At 32.3% G+C, this 19,799-nt stretch overlaps 1 protein-coding gene across 4 annotated transcripts in view; it reads left to right on the forward strand.

The window, feature by feature from the left end:
- Positions 1 to 19,799, forward strand: part of KIF3A (kinesin family member 3A) — a 37,674-nt gene that overhangs the window by 12,954 nt on the left and 4,921 nt on the right. For 2 of the 4 annotated variants that reach the window (XM_015598193.2, XM_025040632.1), the window contains exons 6-17: positions 3,545 to 3,684; positions 4,081 to 4,278; positions 4,594 to 4,768; positions 8,401 to 8,499; positions 12,355 to 12,363; positions 15,347 to 15,503; positions 15,895 to 16,075; positions 16,267 to 16,377; positions 16,722 to 16,847; positions 18,617 to 18,670; positions 19,023 to 19,091; positions 19,646 to 19,770. In XM_015598193.2, coding sequence (XP_015453679.1) covers positions 3,545 to 3,684; positions 4,081 to 4,278; positions 4,594 to 4,768; positions 8,401 to 8,499; positions 12,355 to 12,363; positions 15,347 to 15,503; positions 15,895 to 16,075; positions 16,267 to 16,377; positions 16,722 to 16,847; positions 18,617 to 18,670; positions 19,023 to 19,091; positions 19,646 to 19,770 — 1,444 coding nt within the window. The remainder of the gene's footprint in view (positions 1 to 3,544; positions 3,685 to 4,080; positions 4,279 to 4,593; positions 4,769 to 8,400; positions 8,500 to 12,354; positions 12,364 to 15,346; positions 15,504 to 15,894; positions 16,076 to 16,266; positions 16,378 to 16,721; positions 16,848 to 18,616; positions 18,671 to 19,022; positions 19,092 to 19,645; positions 19,771 to 19,799) is intronic. The other 2 variants (XM_006923147.3, XM_025040633.1) reach the window with 1 other exon arrangement.

Consider the following 19,799-nt stretch of genomic DNA (forward strand, 5'->3'; position numbering starts at 1 on the left):
GACTAGATTATAAATTAAGCAAACTCAGGAAATTAAACAATTTTTAAAAATTGATTGCATTCTTATAAACCACAAAGAAGACCAAATTTCAACAGGAAAATGAGTAAAAAAAGATATGTATGAATATGTTATTCACAGAACTATGAACAGCAATAAACATATGAAAGGATATTCAACTTCACAATCAGGAAAATTCATATTAAAAAAACAGTGAGGGATAATATTACCCATTGGTTTGGATGAGAGGACATCCACGTTGGTGAGGCTGTGAAGAAATGCACACTGGTGTTGGGAATGGAAAGTGGTACAGCCTTTTTGAAGGGCAGCGTGTAACAGTATCTGTTGAAATTTTAAAACTGCATTCCTTCTGACCTAGTGTTTCTAATTCTAGATATATATTCTAGAAAAATACTTTGAAGTGTAAACAAAAAAATGCCTAAATGAAACATTATTCATAATAGCAAAAAGTTTGACACAACCTAAATATAAATAAAACATTGTTTATATAAATTATGGTACAGAAATACTAGGGACTCTAATGAAGCTCTGAAAAAAACAGTGAGTTAAATCTACATGTAGAGGCCAGAAAGATTTTTAAGATATATCAATAAATGAAAAGAAAGCAAATCACAGTACGACATCATCCCATTGATTTATGTGTAAAAAGCCAAATTATTAAACTATGTATTTGGGCATTGTGTGTTTGTATCCACGTGCATGTATGTGAAATATAAGATGAAAGGACATTTAATAGTCGTTACCTTTAGGGAAGGGGAAGTAAGATTGGGGAAAAAGAGATGTAGGGAGCTTAATTTTTTTTTTTATGTATTTAAAAATTTTTTATACTGGAAATGTTCTTGTATCACTTATTTAATTGAAAAAAAATTTAACATAAGATTCCGTTCACAGCAGTGACTCAGAACCTCCCATCAACTACCTGAGAATTAATTTAACTTGGTATGTGACATTTTTCAAGGAAAACTAAATAATTCTAATGAGAGAAATAAAATGAAACAAAGATAAAGGGATTTGAAAACCTAAGATAGAGAGGAAAATAATTTTAATTAATAAAGAGATTGAGTCCAAGAATTAAACATTTAGTACAAATATTCAAGTAGAAAAGTTCCAACATAAAAACACAAACTTTATCATATTGAAATATAGTAAAATATCAAGAGTAGAATAGTGGAGGGGAGAAATGTGACAATAAAAGTTGTTATACTAAATAGATGAAAAATGGATACAAATATAAAATTACCCATTTTGTACAGGTGGTCATAGTATAGAAATAGTTAATTTTACACTTAAGAAAATAAGTTATCTCAAGAACAAATACTCAGCCTGCCTAGCAACTAAAGTGCAAATTTAAACTAGTTAGGTACATTTCATTGTGGGCATCATTGTAAATTGGTTAATATTTATTCAGAGCAAGTGTTTTTCAGCCTTTAAACCATAATCCTTTTAAAATCATTTTTTTGAATAGGTAATCCATACATATAGTATAAAATTCAAAAGGCACGAAAGTGTACATTGAAAACAAATCTTTTTCCTGCCCTTGTGTCGTCTCAGTCACCGAGTGCCCATCCCTGGTGGCAACCTCTGTTAGTTTCTGATGTGCCCCTTTGTTATGTGTATGTTTAGAGAGTGCTTGTCCTCTTTCTTTATGAGTCAGATAATAGTATACTTATTCACTTGATAATATGATCTTAGAGATCATTTCACATTAACACGTACTAGTACGTATACAAGTATTTAAAAATAACTATATAATATTTCATCGAATGGATCTTATTTACCCAATCTTTTATTGATGGACTTTTGCGTTGTTTTTAATCTTGCTATTATGAGCAGTACTGCAATAAATATTCTGATATATACGTGAATTTATACACATGCATGCATACTAATGGGATAAAATTTTTCACACACTCTTGAAAAACATAAAAATTCAATTTTTTTCTTATTCCAAAATGAATATTTGACAAAAATTAAAGCTACGGGAGTGTTTTTCATTTTATTTCCATTATGTGATGTGTCGGTAGATCAGAGCATTGAGACTGCTTGATTGCTGCAAGCTGTTCTCTCCTAGGGATTGTAAAGTTCAATGTAGGTCACTTTTAACAGTATGTCTGTTGTATTTGTTTTCATAACCAGAAATACAGAAAAATCACAGTCATAAATAGCATGCTTTATATAGCAAAAACAAATTAGGTATTAAAATACTAAATATGATTTTCTTAAATTACATGTTCTTTCCCCCTCCAAATTGAAAGACACTGCTACAGTGTGGTTTGATAATTACATAGCTGTAAAACGATTTGACCTAGTAATTCCAGTTTGGAAAATAACATCTCATGGAAATAATCCTAAAGAGAAAGAAAGGTATGTGCTCAGAGATGCTCATATTGGTGTTCCTTATGAGAGTCTAAAATGGAAAATAATCAAATATCTCTCAGTAAGGGAAGAGCAAAATCAATCCTTAATAGTTTTTTATATTTTTGGAAAAAATTCCTAAGTCTATAATTTGACTTTAAAGCAAATAGAAAAACGTGTCACAAATTCTTGCATTTTCTTTCACTAATTTTTCATTTACCTTCCTTCATCAGGCTTTACTTTGTTAGTACAATTTACATTGTACTAACATCTGACTTTTAATTTAGCCGTATGCTAATAAAGAATACCCTTTTAATGTTTACATTGTAAAAGCAAAGCTCACGTAGAGAAGTTCTTCATGAATATGTAGTAGGAAGATAGTTTTGGCTGGGGAAAATTAACACAATACTTTTAAAGTGTTTCGGAATTTAAGAAAAAAAACCCATATATGCCTACTTTAAAAAACAAAACAGACCTTTTTGTTTACACAGTATAGTCATGTAAATTATTTATAAACACAAACAGTATATTTTGAATGGATGCTTTTGTTTTATAGAAATGTGGTTAGACTGTATATTCCTCTCTTAACTTTTTCCCCAGCCATATGTTATGGGTATCTTTCCAGGTCATACAGATCTACCTTTTTTTTTTTTTTTAAAGGACCAGTTAGTAATCCATAGTATGACTAGTCTACATTTGCTTAACCACTGTCACGTTGGTTGTTTCTGATGACTTGTTTTTGCAAACCATGCTGCACTGAATCTCCTTGCATCATCTAATGCACATATGCAAGTGTTTCTGTGGTTTAGAGTTCCAGAATATAATACTTTTTTTAGAGATAGCTGAAATAGCTATAATTTTTCAAATAATTTAACATCTATTTTTAAATGTAAATTAGTTTTTTTTTTTAGCTAGTAATAGTTGGGACAAAAATTAAGTATTTTGTCCTAAAATTACCTCTTTAATATGAGACACATTATAAATTCTTTTGTTGTCAACATAAATTGTCAGAAATTTCTAGTAATGGCTAAACAGGCCTCTGCTTTTATGGTTTAGCCGTGCCCTCTGGCTTTTGGTTGTGACAAAATTAAGTATTTTAAACCATTCTGGATATTTAATAATTTTTAAAGGCACTCTGTTGTTTTACTTAAGAATTTCCTTCCTATTCAAGGTTCCGTTGGCGCGACTAATATGAATGAACATAGTTCCCGTTCCCACGCCATCTTTACAATCACTATAGAATGTAGTGAAAAAGGTGTTGATGGTAACATGCACGTCAGGATGGGGAAGCTCCACCTTGTAGATCTTGCTGTAAGTAACAGGATACCACATAAGGAGCAACTCTTAACGATTTTTTTATCTTCTAAGTGAATAAAAATTCAAGCGAAAAGGTGTGATTTACATATGATTTTTAAGTTGTTCACTTGTGTATGTGTTTAGCTTAATTATGGACTATTTTGAATGTATACAAAAGTAGATAACCTAGTGTGATGATCTGCCTGCCATGTGACTGTCACCCAGCTTCAACAGTTACCAATTCACTGCCAGTCCCGATTCATCTCTACCCTCAGCCACTTTCCTTCCTGTATTATTTTGAAGTGAATTCCAGATATTATGTCAGATACTGTTGTTACTTTTTTTTAAGCTTTGCAAAGAATATCCTGTACTTTTTATTTTAGCTTTTTTTATGTCTCTCTTTTTTGCTAGGGTTCAGAAAGACAAGCAAAAACTGGGGCTACTGGGCAGCGCCTAAAGGAAGCTACTAAAATTAATCTTTCGCTTTCTACACTCGGTAATGTAATTTCTGCCTTGGTTGATGGAAAAAGCACTCATGTGCCCTATCGTAACTCTAAATTGACTCGTCTTCTTCAGGATTCCTTAGGAGGAAATTCAAAAACCATGATGGTAAGATATAATTGTTGCTGTAGTTATCAGACAAATTTAAGATTCCTGTTTATCCCAATGGTTGATATGTATAACATTTTTAAAAACTATTGATTATTTTACTTCATTTGATTCGTGGTTATTCTTCTTCTAGTACACCATGTGTACTAACCCTTATGGTGTTGTTTGGAAACCCACGTGATTATGCGCTCTTTTCCAAGAAGGCCAGTGGGGAAGTAGGCTTCAGAAATTCTTTTTGCTATCTTCGTAATGGTAGTATTAATTTCAACTATCTCAAGTGTTAAAGTGTTATGTTTTGTATTCTTAATTCAATAGTGTGCAAATATTGGGCCAGCAGATTACAATTATGATGAAACTATCAGTACATTACGGTATGCTAACCGTGCTAAGAATATTAAGAATAAAGCTAGAATTAATGAAGATCCAAAGGATGCTTTACTTCGTCAATTTCAGAAAGAAATAGAAGAACTGAAAAAAAAACTTGAAGAAGGTAACTTTTTTTCTAAGTATTGATCTTAATGTTGGCTAAAAATATGTTGCATAACCACTAAGTGTTCTCATAAAACCCACCTATTAAAAATTCCTCGAGCCTCTGACATTGATATTTAAAAGAATATTTTTGCTTAGTAACTTGATACTTACATACTTTAACATTTTCATATTAAGCTCAAGTAAAATTATGTTTGTGCATGTAATTTAAAAAATTCACTTAATGTAAACCTCCTTTTTAATTCCCATGACCTTTCATAGATTTTATATGACCACATGTTAAATAATGAATTTTTATTTGTCTATATGAAGAGACAAATAAGTATATGTGTTTTGGTGACTGTGACCAGAGTTCTCTGTGACAGATATCAATCAGTCACTATTGTTTGAAGTTAAAGCTATCACAGAATCATGGGTAAATCAGATTTACTTTAAGCAAAGCTTCATTACATGGCCTTGAAAATATGCTTTCATATTGAAATTTGAACATGAGATTCTCTTTTGGAAATCCTTTTCTAACAAGATGTTAGAAGGTTAGAAAGTTTGAAGACCTTGTTTATGATGGTGAGAACTTACCAGCCGTCACGAAATGTTGGGGTAACTCTTCATACCTTCATGCTAAGAACTCGTAGGCATAGGGCTCCTTTGCGTACTACGTAAACAGAGGGCTTTGAAACTCTTTTCAGTCTATCGGGAAACTGGTTAGATCAGATGTGAAATTCAGAGATGCCAGCATCTCAAACTTTTGGAGAAGGTTGTAATTCAGTAAACTCGAGTAAGATCGTTGAGCAAAAGCAGTAATAATTGAGCTGTCTCTTACATAATGAAATTTGGTGTTTCAAATGTGACCACTAGGTGGTATTTATAGTCAGTATGTTTTAAAGATTTAAAATTTCTTAAATTTGTTGATGTTGAGTTCATACCATTATCTTGCTGACTTCATTTTTTAAATATTTTTTATTGTGATAAAATATACACAACATAAATTTACCATTTTAACTATTTTTAAGTTTACAGTTCTGTGGCATTAAGTATGTGCATATTGATCTGCAACCATCATCATCTCCAGAACTTTTTAATCATCTACAAATGAAACTCAGTACCCATTAAACACCAACTCCCCATTCCCCACTCTCCTTCAGCTGTGATAACCACTTTTCTATCTTTTATCTCTATGAATTTATTCTAGGGACCTCATAAGTAAAATCATGCAATATGTATCCTTTTGTGTCTGGCTTATTTCACTTAGTATAAAATCCTCAAGGTTCATCCATATTGAAGCATGTGTCAGAATTTTCTTCCTTTTTAAAGCTGAATAATATTCTAATGTATGTGTATACTACATTTTTTTTTTTATCCATTCATTCATTGATGGACACTTGGGTTGCTTCTACCTTTTGACTGTTGTGAATAATGGTGTTACGAATGTGGGTGTACAAATACCTGTTCGAGTCCTTGCTTTCAGTTCTTTTGGATATAAACCCAGAAGTGGAATTGCTGGGTCAAATGGTAATGCTGACTTTATTTTTAAAACATTTCATTTTATTTATGCTCTTATGACATTTGTTTTTATAATACAGTTAACAGAATTTTATAACCTTATTAATAGAGTTTATCATATAAACAATAAAAAGGGTAGGCAAAAACATTAAAAGAACAATTTTTAAACTTTAATTTTGAAATAGTTTTACAGAAATCTTGCAAATATAGTATGGAGGGTTCCTGTGTATATCCATCACCTAGTTTCCACCAGTGTTAACATCTTACATAATCATAGTATAATTACTGAAACTAGGAAATTTGCATTGATACAAACTTATTAACTGATCTGCAGATCTTATTTAAATTTCAGCAGTTTTATCTCTAACACCCCTTTTCTCTAGTCCAGGATCCAATCTAGGATCACATATTGCATTTAGTTGTCATGTCTTTTTAGTCTCTTATGGTTTCCAATTCCTCAGCCTTTTTTGTCTTTTGTTATCTTACCACTTTTGAAGAGTCCTGGTCATATATTTATGGAATGTTCCTCAATTTGGGTTTGTCTGTAGTTCTCTCAATTATTCTGCAAGGTTTCTTCACTGTAAACCTACTATTTTTTCCTTTGTAATTAATATGTATCTTGTGGGGAGATACTTTGAGACTATACAAAGGTCCTGTTTCTCATCATACTTTCTCTCACTAATTCTAGCATCCGTCAAGGGTTCTTGGCCGCATCAGTGATTCTGTGGCATTTGCTCAGTGGTGACTTTTTCTTCCAATCGTTCCTTCTGATGTTTAAAGTTTGAAATTCTGTTGTATGGAAGAGCAGTCCCTTCTCCCCTACTTATTTATTCAGTTACTTATATATGTCATTATGGATCATTAATATTTATTTTAGTCTGTGGGTTATAATAAAGTAATATCATTATTTTATTGTTCAAAGTATTCCAGCTTTGGCCATTAGGAGCTCCTTCAGGGTTGTTCCTGTGTCCTGTAGAGTTGCTCCTGTAGTTTTTGTTTGTTCGTTTTGAGTACTTTCTTATTTTCTGGCACCACAGATGCTTTAGGTTCATTTTGTATGTTTTCTACCATAGCTTTAAAATCATTTATTTCTCCCTAGTTCCTTTCATTGGAGGATGGATGGTATTTAGAAACCAAGATTTGGGCATTAGGTCTGCTCATTGCTACTGAGGTGTCACTATTTCTGGGCCTAAAGAACAAAATATTTTTAATGAATTCCTTCTCCCAAGACTCTCTGATCTCCTTTATTTACAGGTTCAAATATTACCTAGTTGCGATTAGTGTATATTTTACTTTTTTCCCCCCAATACCTTTTGTTTTCTTAGACATTTCACATAGGGATAATGGTGTTTTTAAATAGCTACTTTGAAGGTAATATAGTACTCATCTGTATTAACATTAGTTTAATTATTCCCTTTTATTTGATTTTTTAAGTTCACATAATCTTTGTATAAATAAGCCCTTCTTCTTTTGAAATATTTCTTGTGATACAGTTCTAAAAGTGAGATCACTGTGTTAGATGACAGTTTTATGGCTCTTAAAAAATATACAGGTCAAACGAATTATTTAAATTTTTCTTTCTTTTTTTTTTTTTTAGGTGAGGCAACCCTTGGTTGACCTCACAGATTGCAAGGACCTTGTCAGCTTATAATCACTTATTTTTTGTTTTTTACACCTATAACACTTGATCTTCCTAGGTGGTCTCCCATCCAAGTACTAATCAGGTTCGACCCTGCTTAGCTTCTGAGATCAGACAGGATGAATTATTTAAAATCTTAAACAGAAAACTGGGGAGAAAATGCTCCCCAAAAGTGGTCACATTTTTAAAAGACTAAAATAATGATTCTAACATGTAATTTACATATATATATTTAGAACTATACTTAAACTATTCTTTGAAATTTAAATGAATTATGTTTAATTTCTTTTTAGGAACTTTCAAAATAAAGTCTCTGTGTACATCGTGTCTATTTCTGAGGTTAGCAAATCTGGTGTACTTGTCTAGGGATATTAATATAAGATTTGTTTAGGACAACAAGAACTTAATGAAGAAAATTGATATAGGCATTTCCTAAATAGCCAGTGACCTACCTGGTACAGAATAGTAATCATCGTATTAAATTTCTGTTCAAGGGGAAGAAATATCAGGCTCTGATATCAGTGGGTCAGAGGATGATGATGATGAAGAGGGTGAGGCTGGAGAAGATGGAGAGAAAAGGAAAAAAAGACGGGGTAAGTTCTTCTTAGTTCTAGAAATTAACTGGGATTGCTACTTAATGATGGTTCAACATTCCCAGGGCAGTTGAGTGCATGCCTTTTATTTTACCATTTTTAGTTATGATAGCAATTCAAATAGAGGAAGTATGCCATGTATCTGGTTAACTTCGCATTATGTTTTCCTTCTATATTGAGCTCCCATTTATAGTCGAATTAGAATATCATATGTTCTGGGTTTTTTTTTTTTATAATTTAGAATTGTTAAAATCTGTGGTAGTGAATATACCATTTAAAAATTTCATGTAGGGTTTTAATTTTATGTGGGACTCTCATCTGTGTTAGGAACCTAAACTTTTTAGGAAATGAAGATAATATGGATTTTTTCTCAAGCAGGATTAGGCTTTAGAAGTCAATGAATTTTTAAATAATAAATTTGTATAAGAATTCTATTTTTTAATTTAATTTTTTTCTTTATAAAATGGACTTTCATTCTCACCCTGTTATTAGGCATTTGTTGCCAAGTGTGGATTAAGACTATTTATTGTGATAAAGATGTAGATAACATGCAAAAGAGAGAGACATATTATAATGGCCTACATTTCAGATCTTTTTATCCTAAATATTTATTTCAGAACTCTCTTCCATTAACGTGGATCATTGTTTTCAAGCTGGTACATATTTTACTTGTCTTATTAAGATGATCTTGCTGAAAATAAACCCATTACCACTTGATCAAGAGTCCCAAATTTAAAAGCTATAAAGATTTTATAACTTCATAAGACAGGAAAAGCATGATTTAGAGCAAGCATTGGCAAAATATAGTCAGCTGGCCAAATCTAGCCTACCACCTGTTTTTTGTAAATAAAATGTTATTAAACAGCCATGCTCATTTGTTTGCGTATGGCCTATGGCTGGCTGTTTTCACATGAGACTGCATGGCTTGCAAAACCTAAGCACTTATTATCTGTACCTTTACAGAAAAAGTTTGCCAACCTCTGATTTAGAGAAATTGTTTTGTGTTCATACCTATTTTTTCACAGAGTAAACTATTCAAAGCTAAAGCAGATAATGGATTTGTTAAAAATAAAATTTTAAATAGAAAAAAATGCCATTGTTTCATATGTTAAAATATTTAATAGTAAGGTACCTTCTTTTCAGGCTTAGAAATTTTAAAATGTTCAGTGAGCTTTTCAAAGTTTTGTCACGAAACCTTAAAACATGCCTAATTACATCTGATAGTTCGATGTTTTAGAGGGAAACAAGTGAAACTGGAGACAAACCATCCTCTCTCTAATGAAGGGCAATTGATCATTTTAATTGTGCACAACTTTAAATTTTAAAACTCAGTTTCTTTAACCAACTGTCACCAAATGACTTATTATTTTATTCTCGTCATTCCAACCCTCTGAATTACTGTGTTTTAGGTGAAGAGTGGGATTTGCCCACAGTAGATGCTTAGAGAAGTACAGTTTCTAGTTCCCCTGGTTGGCTTTGTTGTTAGAGAATATTGGCTAGGCTACCAAGACTGGTTTTAAGGGAAAGTAAGTTTCAGTTCTTTAATACAAAGCTTGATTGTCCTTTAAAATTCTCTGAATTTTTCTCTGTGTATGTATTCCTTCTCTTGTTTCCTTTTTTCTTTGGTTCCCGTTGGGCTCATTTCTTTGTCTTCCAGGCAGTAGCAGCAGCAGTAGTTCAGACTCCACATGTTCTGTCATAGAGAAACCTCTGGATAAGTTCTTGCCTAGTGAGTGGTAGGCTCTTAAATTCTCTAACAGAGCTTTGGCTTTTCCATCACCCATGGGCTTCATTTGAGAAATGCTGCACCGCTCCCTGTCATCACTTAAAGAATACGTGTTGGACTTCTCCTTAGACCAAGCATGTGATGATTCCCCTTCCCTTTCATTGCTTCCAGTTACCCATAATTGTTAAAACATATGCTTAAGCTTATGTTTGAGACAATGGAAGAGAAATTCATGCTTTTGCAATTGAGATAATGTAAAGAGAGCTAGTAAGCTGTATAAAAGAATAATTCTTATTGTTCCTTTTCATGTTTCATGACAAATTTCTAATCCTAGTCAGTATAAGAGACATCTAATAACAAATGCTGAATTTCAAAAAGTCTAAATTATATTTGGAAGTACACCGGTGCCCATTATAACATGTCTTACAGTTAATAAACGTTTTACACTTTGGTGTCCTCTTCTTAGGGTAGCTTAAGATTGAAAGCTCCCAAATAAAAAAAAAAGTAAAATTTGAAGCAAGTAAAGATAAATTGAATAGTATTTTATATCAAATAGCCATCTATCCCTATTTCTAAATTACCTGATTGATTTTAAGAAATTTTCTAAAGTATGATTTTAGAATTCAGATCCACAAGATATTGTTTTTACAGGATCTATCAACTTATTTCCAACCTAAAGGCTTTTTCTTAAACCTTAATTAAATTGAAAAGTATTATTAATTTTATTTATATTTTATTTTCAGAAGGAAAGGGATTGATGCTTGTACTAGTTTGCAGCTTACTGCCTTTTAAAGCATTATCTGTATACTTAACCTTTCAAAACTAATAGCAAAAACATTTGGTTATTGTTCATATGCTTTTAGCATTCTAGAGGAAGAATTCCACAAATATTAAGAATTGTTTTCTCTGTTGACAATTCTTAAATTTTACCAAAACAATTTCAGAGGATAACATAAAATATACAAAGTTGCTTTAGAAACCATATAGAAGTATTATTTTATATTATTAAAAAATACAAAGAAATACAAGAATTACAAGAAAATATCTGAGTGGGAGGTATTATAATTTAATTTTCTGTTATAAAACTTACCTTAATCCGTAAAGACTAGTGATATGAAAGTATGATATGAAATGAGTTGTGCTTTGTTAAATTTAAAAGAAATTTTAGCTCTATTTGTTTACCTAGCACATGATGTTAAGTTCTTCTGTTGTGATATGGATGTGTTGAAGTAGAGAGATGCTTGTCCCAGCATGTGGTTACTGTGTGTAACTTGTATGTACTTTCCCTTTTAAAAATATGAATGGCCTTTTTTTAAGGTGTTCTTTGCTTGAATCATCAATTGGTCATTCACTTCTATAGCATCATTATTATAATTATCCTTAACAATCTACTAATAGATTGAATGCAAGTTTGTTTTATACAGGTGTACTTCACTTTGTGCAATGAAAATTTTTTTCTGAAAAAATTGCTTATAAATCGAGTTGCAAAATCAAATGCATTGGGAGAACTTGTTGCCTTTAAAATTTTTTTCATCAAATCCTTTTGTTAATCAAATAATCACTGTAAATTACTGTGATCTTATTTTGGGTCAAAGGTTTTGGGTTGGATTTTCTTAAAGAGAGGCACACCTGTAACAGATCCTTATATTGGAAGAACATTGAATTGGGAAATTTTAAATATGTACAGTGTGACTTTTGCTACTTTTAACTGTTATGAACTTTTTTAATTAACTTAATTTCCTGTTTTGCTCTTTTAGAATACTTCCCAGGTCTTAGCAGGTTCCCAATTCTATGTCTACTGTCATTAGACCCACATGGTGCTGAACTGTTATATTGTTTGGGAGTCAGTGTGAGCTCTTGAGATCAATTTGAATTATAATCTTAGACTAAATTAATATTATTATCTCTGCTTAAATTACATCTCTAATTGTGTTGAATATACTTTACTTTTTACATAAAACTGCTCTTTTCCAGTCTTGATAATGATTTATTTCTATACTTATACTATAAATAAATGCTAGTATACATTTTTCTTTGTTTTACATAAGAATAATGTTTTTCTTTTTTTCCTCCTCATCTCTGTGCATATGCTTCCTGTCTGCGATTTGCTTACTACTTCTTATTGAAAGATCAAGCAGGTTGGTGTGATTGATTTGCACTCCACATGGTACAATTATTTAAACTTAAAAGAATTTTGTCATTTAATTATATTACATTTTTTAAATTTAATATTTTTATAAGGTAAGTGTCCATCTTTTGTATTTAAAAAAAAATTTTTCAACTTTAGCTTTTAACAAAAAACTTTTTTCCTAAATTATTTTTAAAGATTTACCTGAGTTTTTATTGAGGAAGATATTAGGAACATTCTTGTTTCCAAATTATCTTTTTAGGGGAACAATTCAGAAGTATTAAGATTGACAGTGACAAACACACATGATGTGCTAGACCTAGTTAACAAAATAGACAAAAATAAATGTATCACCAGAACCAGATGGCATAATCTTTTTTTCTAAATTCTTAAGGACCCATTAAGCCAAATTTTGGAAATATAAATGATTTCACAGTCAAGCATTTTTTTCCTTTTTTTTTTTAAAGTGAGGTATCAAATGCCTGGTTTTGTATGCCCATGGGTGCTTTTGTAATGAAAATCAAATTAATTCGATTAACAATTCTCTGAGATTCTTCCCTTTAACTCTACCTTGCCAAAGTTCACCTTCACAGTTTTGGGTAGAGCACATGGCACAGGGCAATTAAAAATATTACTTTCTTTCTATTTGTCTTAATTCGTCTATGACATTAACAATTTTTTTAGATTTACTTATCTGAAATCTTGTGCTGAATTCTATTATACAGTATTAGGAGAAGCAGCATTTTTTGTTTGGTTTGGTTATGATCTTTTAAAAAATTAATATAAATGTGACTTTTAGTGATGTCACATTTTTGAGTGCCTGGTTAGGAGAGTTGGTACATGTTTATATTTAGCTAAAATATTATTTGGGGAGAAATATAATGATTTATCAGAGTAATTCTGGCAATAAGGTGTTACTGAAATATTAGACTTTTGAAACTGAACCTAGCTATGTATACGTGGTCATGTTTATGAAAATGTTACAAGAGCACAATAATATCTTCGTTGCTGCAATATCAGTTGGAAAATATTACCTGGATGGTTTTGAATAACTACTGCAATTTAGGCATAGTAGTGATTCATCAATAGGCATATGATTTTGTATTTCTACAGATAAATTCTTTTTATTTCACTGCCTCGTAATGGGTTTGGAGACTATGTTTTTAACTGTTAACAAAACAATTAGAACCCTAGAAGCCTAAAAAATTAACATATATATGTTGATCAGATCATTTCCTCTATAACGTCAGTATTCATGTCTTCACACATTGTTTTTTTGGTTTTTTTGTCTTAACATAATTGCCATTTTTTCTTTAAATATTTGTAATTCTGAGGTGAAAAGGAAGTTATAATTTATTACATATGCATACATTTTGTACCTGAACTTATACTTTTCCCCCTCAAATTTCTAAGAAATATTACCAATGGGAAATTCTTTCTAGGAATTCATTTACAATAAGGGTTAGATTACTTTTCTGAATGACCTTATAACAGTGTAATTCAGAATACCCAAGTGGCTGTGTCACAGAGGCCGCAGAATCAGGTCTCCATCCCGACTTGGAAGACTTGGAATGCAATGAATCACACCACACCGAAGCATGGATTTGGATCAGTGCTTTTATTTACTCTTTTATTTAGCTTATTTGTTTTGTGGCTTAAGTTTGCTTTGGACTTATGTTTCTATAGGAATGAGGGCTTAATATATTTTAATCCCTTAGGGTTTTTTAATATAATTTTATTCTAAAGAATTAAAGCCTGTGAATGATTCTCTGTCTCATGGTTCCAGAAAGAATGTATTCATTCAGTTCTCTTTCCTTGTTAGCAGGAGAGGTTAGCTTTTGGGTGGAGACATTAACAGTTTGTAAAGTCTTCTGGTTTACACTCTTCTGTGGTCCTTTGGGAAGGAAGTTAATGACAGAAAGCTTTCAGGAGAGTCTCAGACCAGTTCTGCGAAAAGTTTGATCGTTTTTCTGAAAGAAAGTATGTTTCAAAGAAATTGTATTACCAGAAATGAATGATCTTTGACTCAGTTTCATAACCAGTTTAATCTGCTAGTTTTTATTTTCTTTTTGATTTTTCATTTTAATCTCATGATTTTTAGATTCATTCAGGAAACTTTAATACTATATATAACAATTTAATACTTTTATTTATGCTATTTGTATGTAAAACACTCTACTAGACATTATAATAAAAATAATTGCAAGCTGTATTTCCAGCTTTATTATTTTGTAGCATTTCTACTTATATTTGACATTTGTCATGTTTTACCTGACTTAGGGAGATTTAAGGTTCTGCGTCTGACATAATAATGTTCTTTTAGTTTTTCATTTAAGATACGTCATGACAGCTCAGCAACTGTAAAATGTCTGGTTAATTACTATGTAACTGTACTATGTAACAATTAGTATAGATTTTTCTCCTTTAAAAGTATACTATGAAATAAAATATTTTCAAGTAATTTTATTAACAATTTTATAAACATTCTGAAGATACAAAAAGACTACTTTGAGTCCTGCCTGATAATTTTATCTGTTCATTTTATACCTATATGTGACTTTTACTTATTAATTTAATAAATTTAGGGAGGTGTTTTGAGAAGCTACTTGATTTTTGTACCTGGTTATCAGAAAAAAGTAACTAACCATATTGCTTTTTCGATCATATATGTTATTTGAGAACACATAGATTTTTGCTTTTTTAATTTATTTGGCTTTCCTGTTAATCTCTTTTTCTTTCTTTTTCCCCCCTGCTCATCTGTTTTGCTTCTCTTTCACTTACTTTTGTCGTTAGTTATCACTGCACAATTGGACAACAGTTTGAATTTAGCAATTAGTTAAAACGTTCTTCTGGGAACATTCATTTGATTTCCTTAAAATGTTGATATTTGATTTTATATTATTGAGGAATATATCTTATAAAGATGAAGAGAATTTGTACAAGTCTGAAATGTTGGCTCTAAAGTGATTGCTGCAATTAAATGACTCAAATAGGTAAAAAGAAAGTTTCCCCAGATAAGATGGTTGAAATGCAAGCAAAAATTGATGAGGAGAGAAAAGCACTTGAAACAAAGCTCGACATGGAAGAAGAGGAAAGAAACAAGGCTAGAGCTGAATTAGAGAAACGAGAAAAAGATCTTCTTAAAGCCCAGTGAGTATCACTGAATTGAGATAGATTCGTGATTTAAATTTCTGGTATTTTTCATAAGATGTATAAGCAAGAAAATTGAATAGTAATTAAAAGCTTGATATTTGTCTCCAGAGTACCTATTTTTGGATAGGTTTCATTGTATATGTCGTATATCTAAAAATTATATCTGTTTTGATTGTTTCTTCTCAATGTGGGAGGAAAAAATATCAGTGAATTCTAATTAGTTATAATTAAATCGTAATACTACCCAGTGCTATAATTTGATAAGGATGTTACATAATTACATTCCTGTTGAAGTTTTGCATCCAAACTCTTGTTAAATTTGGGGAAATCATGTTGGTAGAATAGTAGATAATCGATGGATATAGAGTATTCTCATTTTAATCAACAGACAAGAGCATCAGTCTTTGCTAGAGAAATTATCTGCGCTGGAGAAGAAGGTAATTGTTGGTGGTGTTGATTTGTTGGCGAAAGCTGAGGAACAAGAGAAACTTCTTGAAGAATCTAATATGGAACTGGAAGAAAGGAGGAAGAGAGCTGAGCAACTTCGCAGGGAACTTGAGGAAAAAGAGGTGATGTGATTTTTTGGCCTAAGGTATTTAATTTTTCTAGTGAAAAGCAAAATATCTATACTCTTGATAAAATTTTAAAGCAGATCTATGGGTTGTATTGCAGATAATAGTTGCTAAACATTTATATTATTTGTTAAGTAAATTTGTGGTTTAATGAAAATTAGTCTGAAGTTTATCAATTTTTTTCATAGCAAGAACGCTTGGATATTGAAGAAAAATATACCAGTTTGCAAGAGGAAGCGCAGGGAAAGACCAAGAAATTAAAGAAAGTTTGGACTATGCTGATGGCTGCGAAGTCAGAGGTCAGTCTCTTAGAAATTACCTATTAATGTAGTTCTGAATTTTTTAAAAAAGAATTTCTTTGAGTTTGATTAAGAATCCTAAAGAAATCATAATGTGTGTTTACAATTTTAAAGAAAGAAAATTGTTTCCTTTATATGCAATTTTTAGTTTCAGCTATTAAATGAAATGGTTTATTTCTAGCCTTAACCCGTGACGTGGACTAGACAGGGATAGCGTCACTCTGCCCATTGCTTTTGTGAAAGAACTGGGCAAGCTCATCCTAGACCCGTGCCCTGGGTCGGATTCAGCTCTTTTGTGCTTAAAATCTTGTTGGTTCTTAGTATTCTCTTTGCTTTTCCTGTAGATGGCTGATCTCCAACAAGAACATCAGAGGGAGATCGAAGGCCTACTAGAGAACATTCGACAGCTTAGCAGGGAGCTTCGGCTTCAGATGCTTATTATCGATAACTTTATACCTCAGGATTATCAGGTAAGAGGGAAGTCTTCTGACCTAGATATTAGGTCACTGAGTTGGGGTTAAGGAATAAGGAAATATAATTTGTCATTTCATTGGTGGTTAGTATTTACATTTCAGTTGACGATAAATTTTTTTTGAACTAACACCAGCACATTTCACTTCATCTGTTAACTTTTCTTAATACATAATTCTCTGTTTGAGTACCTCAGTATCTAAAGAATTTCTCAGCCCTTTGGAAGAATCCAGATTCATATACAATCGGCCCTTGAATAGTGTCATTTCATTATAACGTTGATGAAAAAAATATTGATTCCCAGCCAGGGCCACTGTCTGTGTGGGGTTGGCATACCGCCCCATGTCTGCGTGGTTTGTCTTCAGCTTCCTCCCACATCCCAAAGATGTGCACGTGAGGTAACTGTCGTGTCTGCATTGTCCCAGTCTGAGTTTGCGTGTGTGTGCATGTGTGCGTGTGATGCCCCCGGCGATGGAAGATTTTCCTCTTTAAGGTGGGTGCCTGCTTTGCATCCTGAGCTGCTGGGATAGGCTCCAGCCACCCGTGAATATTTTTCTCTGAATTGGCATAAACAGGTTGGAAAATAATTATCTTACTTGTCTTTACTAATCTTAAGTGTATGTATAGCTCACATTTACTTCAGTGTTTAATATTAGAAGTGTTTTAGGTCTTTATTTAGAAGTTTGGTGATGTTTTTGTGACCAGACATATGCCATAGAAGCTTAACTTTTGCTTATATCAATAAACCTATGGTAAAACTGGTTTCATTATATGTCGTTTCGCTTAAAGTCGCAGTTTCCAAGAACCTATTGATGACGTTAAGTGAGGGCTTACTGTTATTGCAATTAGAATCAAGGTATAGGTCCTTGTTTATTCATTCAGTGTTCTTTATTCTATAAATAGAATAAGCAGAACTCCTGTGCTATCTTTTTCTCCCTGATTATGGATGCTAATTCTGTGTGTGTGTGTGTGTGTGTGTGTGTGTGTGTGTGTGTGTGTGTGTTAAAATATATATAACAGAAATTGACCATTTTAACTACCTTTAAGAGTACAGTTCAGTGACACTAAATGTATTCACAATGTCGTACAACCATCACCGTTATCCATCTCCAGGTGGATGCTAATTCTTACTATTAGTGTAATTTAAAAATCTCAGCCTCTATTTATTTTTTACTCAAAATTTTTATCTTTCTAGTACATTTTAGTAAACTTTAACATACTGATTTTTTTTAGAAATTTATTTTAAATCTGTATATAGCTTTAAGAGATTTGTCTGAAAATAAGCCGTAGTATTTTTTTCCTTTGGACCTCAGGTGCACATCATTAATCTTTGGTTCTTGGTACTCTCCTCTTATTGGTTCTTGGATAGCCTGCTTTGATTTAGTTAGTTATTTTGTAGTGAACTCATTACCCCAAACAAAAGCTAGGACGCGACAGTAATCTGCTTCCAATCAAATGGCTCCTTCTCCCTTTTCCTATCCATTTGCCTCTTCCAGCTCAAGGTAACCATCATCTTGAATCCCATGTTCTTCATTTCCTTGCTTTTTATTTTTATATGGTTTAATTGCATCTATATACATTTCTTAAAAGCATGTATTTTTAAATTTATAAAAAGCGTATCATGTAGTACATAATGATACACTTTTTATAAATTTAAAAATATATGCTTTTCTCCTTAATATATTAAGATTTTAGTTCCATGAATATTTTTCAATCTTTTAAATGTTTTTAAAGATAAAAAGTAGACTGTCTTTGACTCTTTTGAAAGGAAATGATTGAAAACTACGTCCATTGGAATGAAGACATAGGAGAATGGCAGCTGGTAGGTATTGCCTTCATCCTTTCATGAAATACTTGCAGAGTACTTCCTGCAGACTATGAATTTTGCTGGCTTTCATGGGGAGAACGGTGGTCCAGAGGATGAATCAGATGAGAATCCGGTAGGGTGGATAAGCTGTTTTTTCTAATGACTGTATTATAACACACAATATTAGGTAGAAATGGTGTAGGTCAGGGCTACATAGGACTGAATGACCTCTGGGTCCCCTTCTGTTCCAGCATTCAAATCATGTTTTATGAGTGTAACATCAGTATATCTCATAGCAATTTGTTTATTCACAGTATTAATTGCTAATCATGACAATTGTTTTCTGCTTCTTTTTTCCTTTTTTGAGAAATGTGTTGCCTACACAGGAAATAACATGAGGAAGCAGACTCCAGTTCCTGATAAAAAAGAGAAAGATGTAAGAGTGCTTTTTTTCCCCAAAAAAAGTACAGTTGTTACTTTATAGGAATGTGGGTCACGGTGTTATCAACATGATAGCTATTAATCAGCTCTGCTGAAAAGTTGGCTTATCTTTTGGTAATAGAGGCTCTAGGACGGGGTGGTTATTGGGACTGTTCTGCTCACCTCAGTCATAATGCAGGTTTATTTCTACCACAAGAGTTGCTCAGAGTCATCTTTGAAGCCACTCTTCACAGCCTTTCTGAGTCATGGGGATATGGTTAGAGACTAGAGTGTCGTTTTCAAAGCTAGTCCTTTTTAAAGCTGTTAGAAATAACAGCTTTAGAGAGAACAGCAGCAGTTCCTTTTTACTACTAAGGAATTTATACTGTGTTGTGCTTCTTCACCAACTTTGGTGAATGCATTTGAGATAAATGGCATTAGCAGAAGATACCTTGAGACATTTACGTGGTCTACTGTGTTTTTTTTCCTAGGCGTTTATTCAATATTGTACATCTTTCCCCAAACCCGATTTCCGTTCTCAGAGTGTCTGGCACTTGTTTCCTTTTCCAGCCCTTTGAAGCGGACCTTTCCCATGTGTATCTTGCCTATACTGAGGAGAGCCTCCGGCAGTCCTTGATGAAGTTAGAGCGGCCACGGGCCTCAAAGGGAAAAGCAAGGCCAAAGACGGGGAGAAGGTAAGGACTGTCTTTGAATCCCGTGAAGT

This window comes from Pteropus alecto, unplaced genomic scaffold, assembly GCF_000325575.1.
Source record: "Pteropus alecto unplaced genomic scaffold, ASM32557v1 scaffold78, whole genome shotgun sequence".
NCBI classification, from domain to species: domain Eukaryota; kingdom Metazoa; phylum Chordata; class Mammalia; order Chiroptera; family Pteropodidae; genus Pteropus; species Pteropus alecto.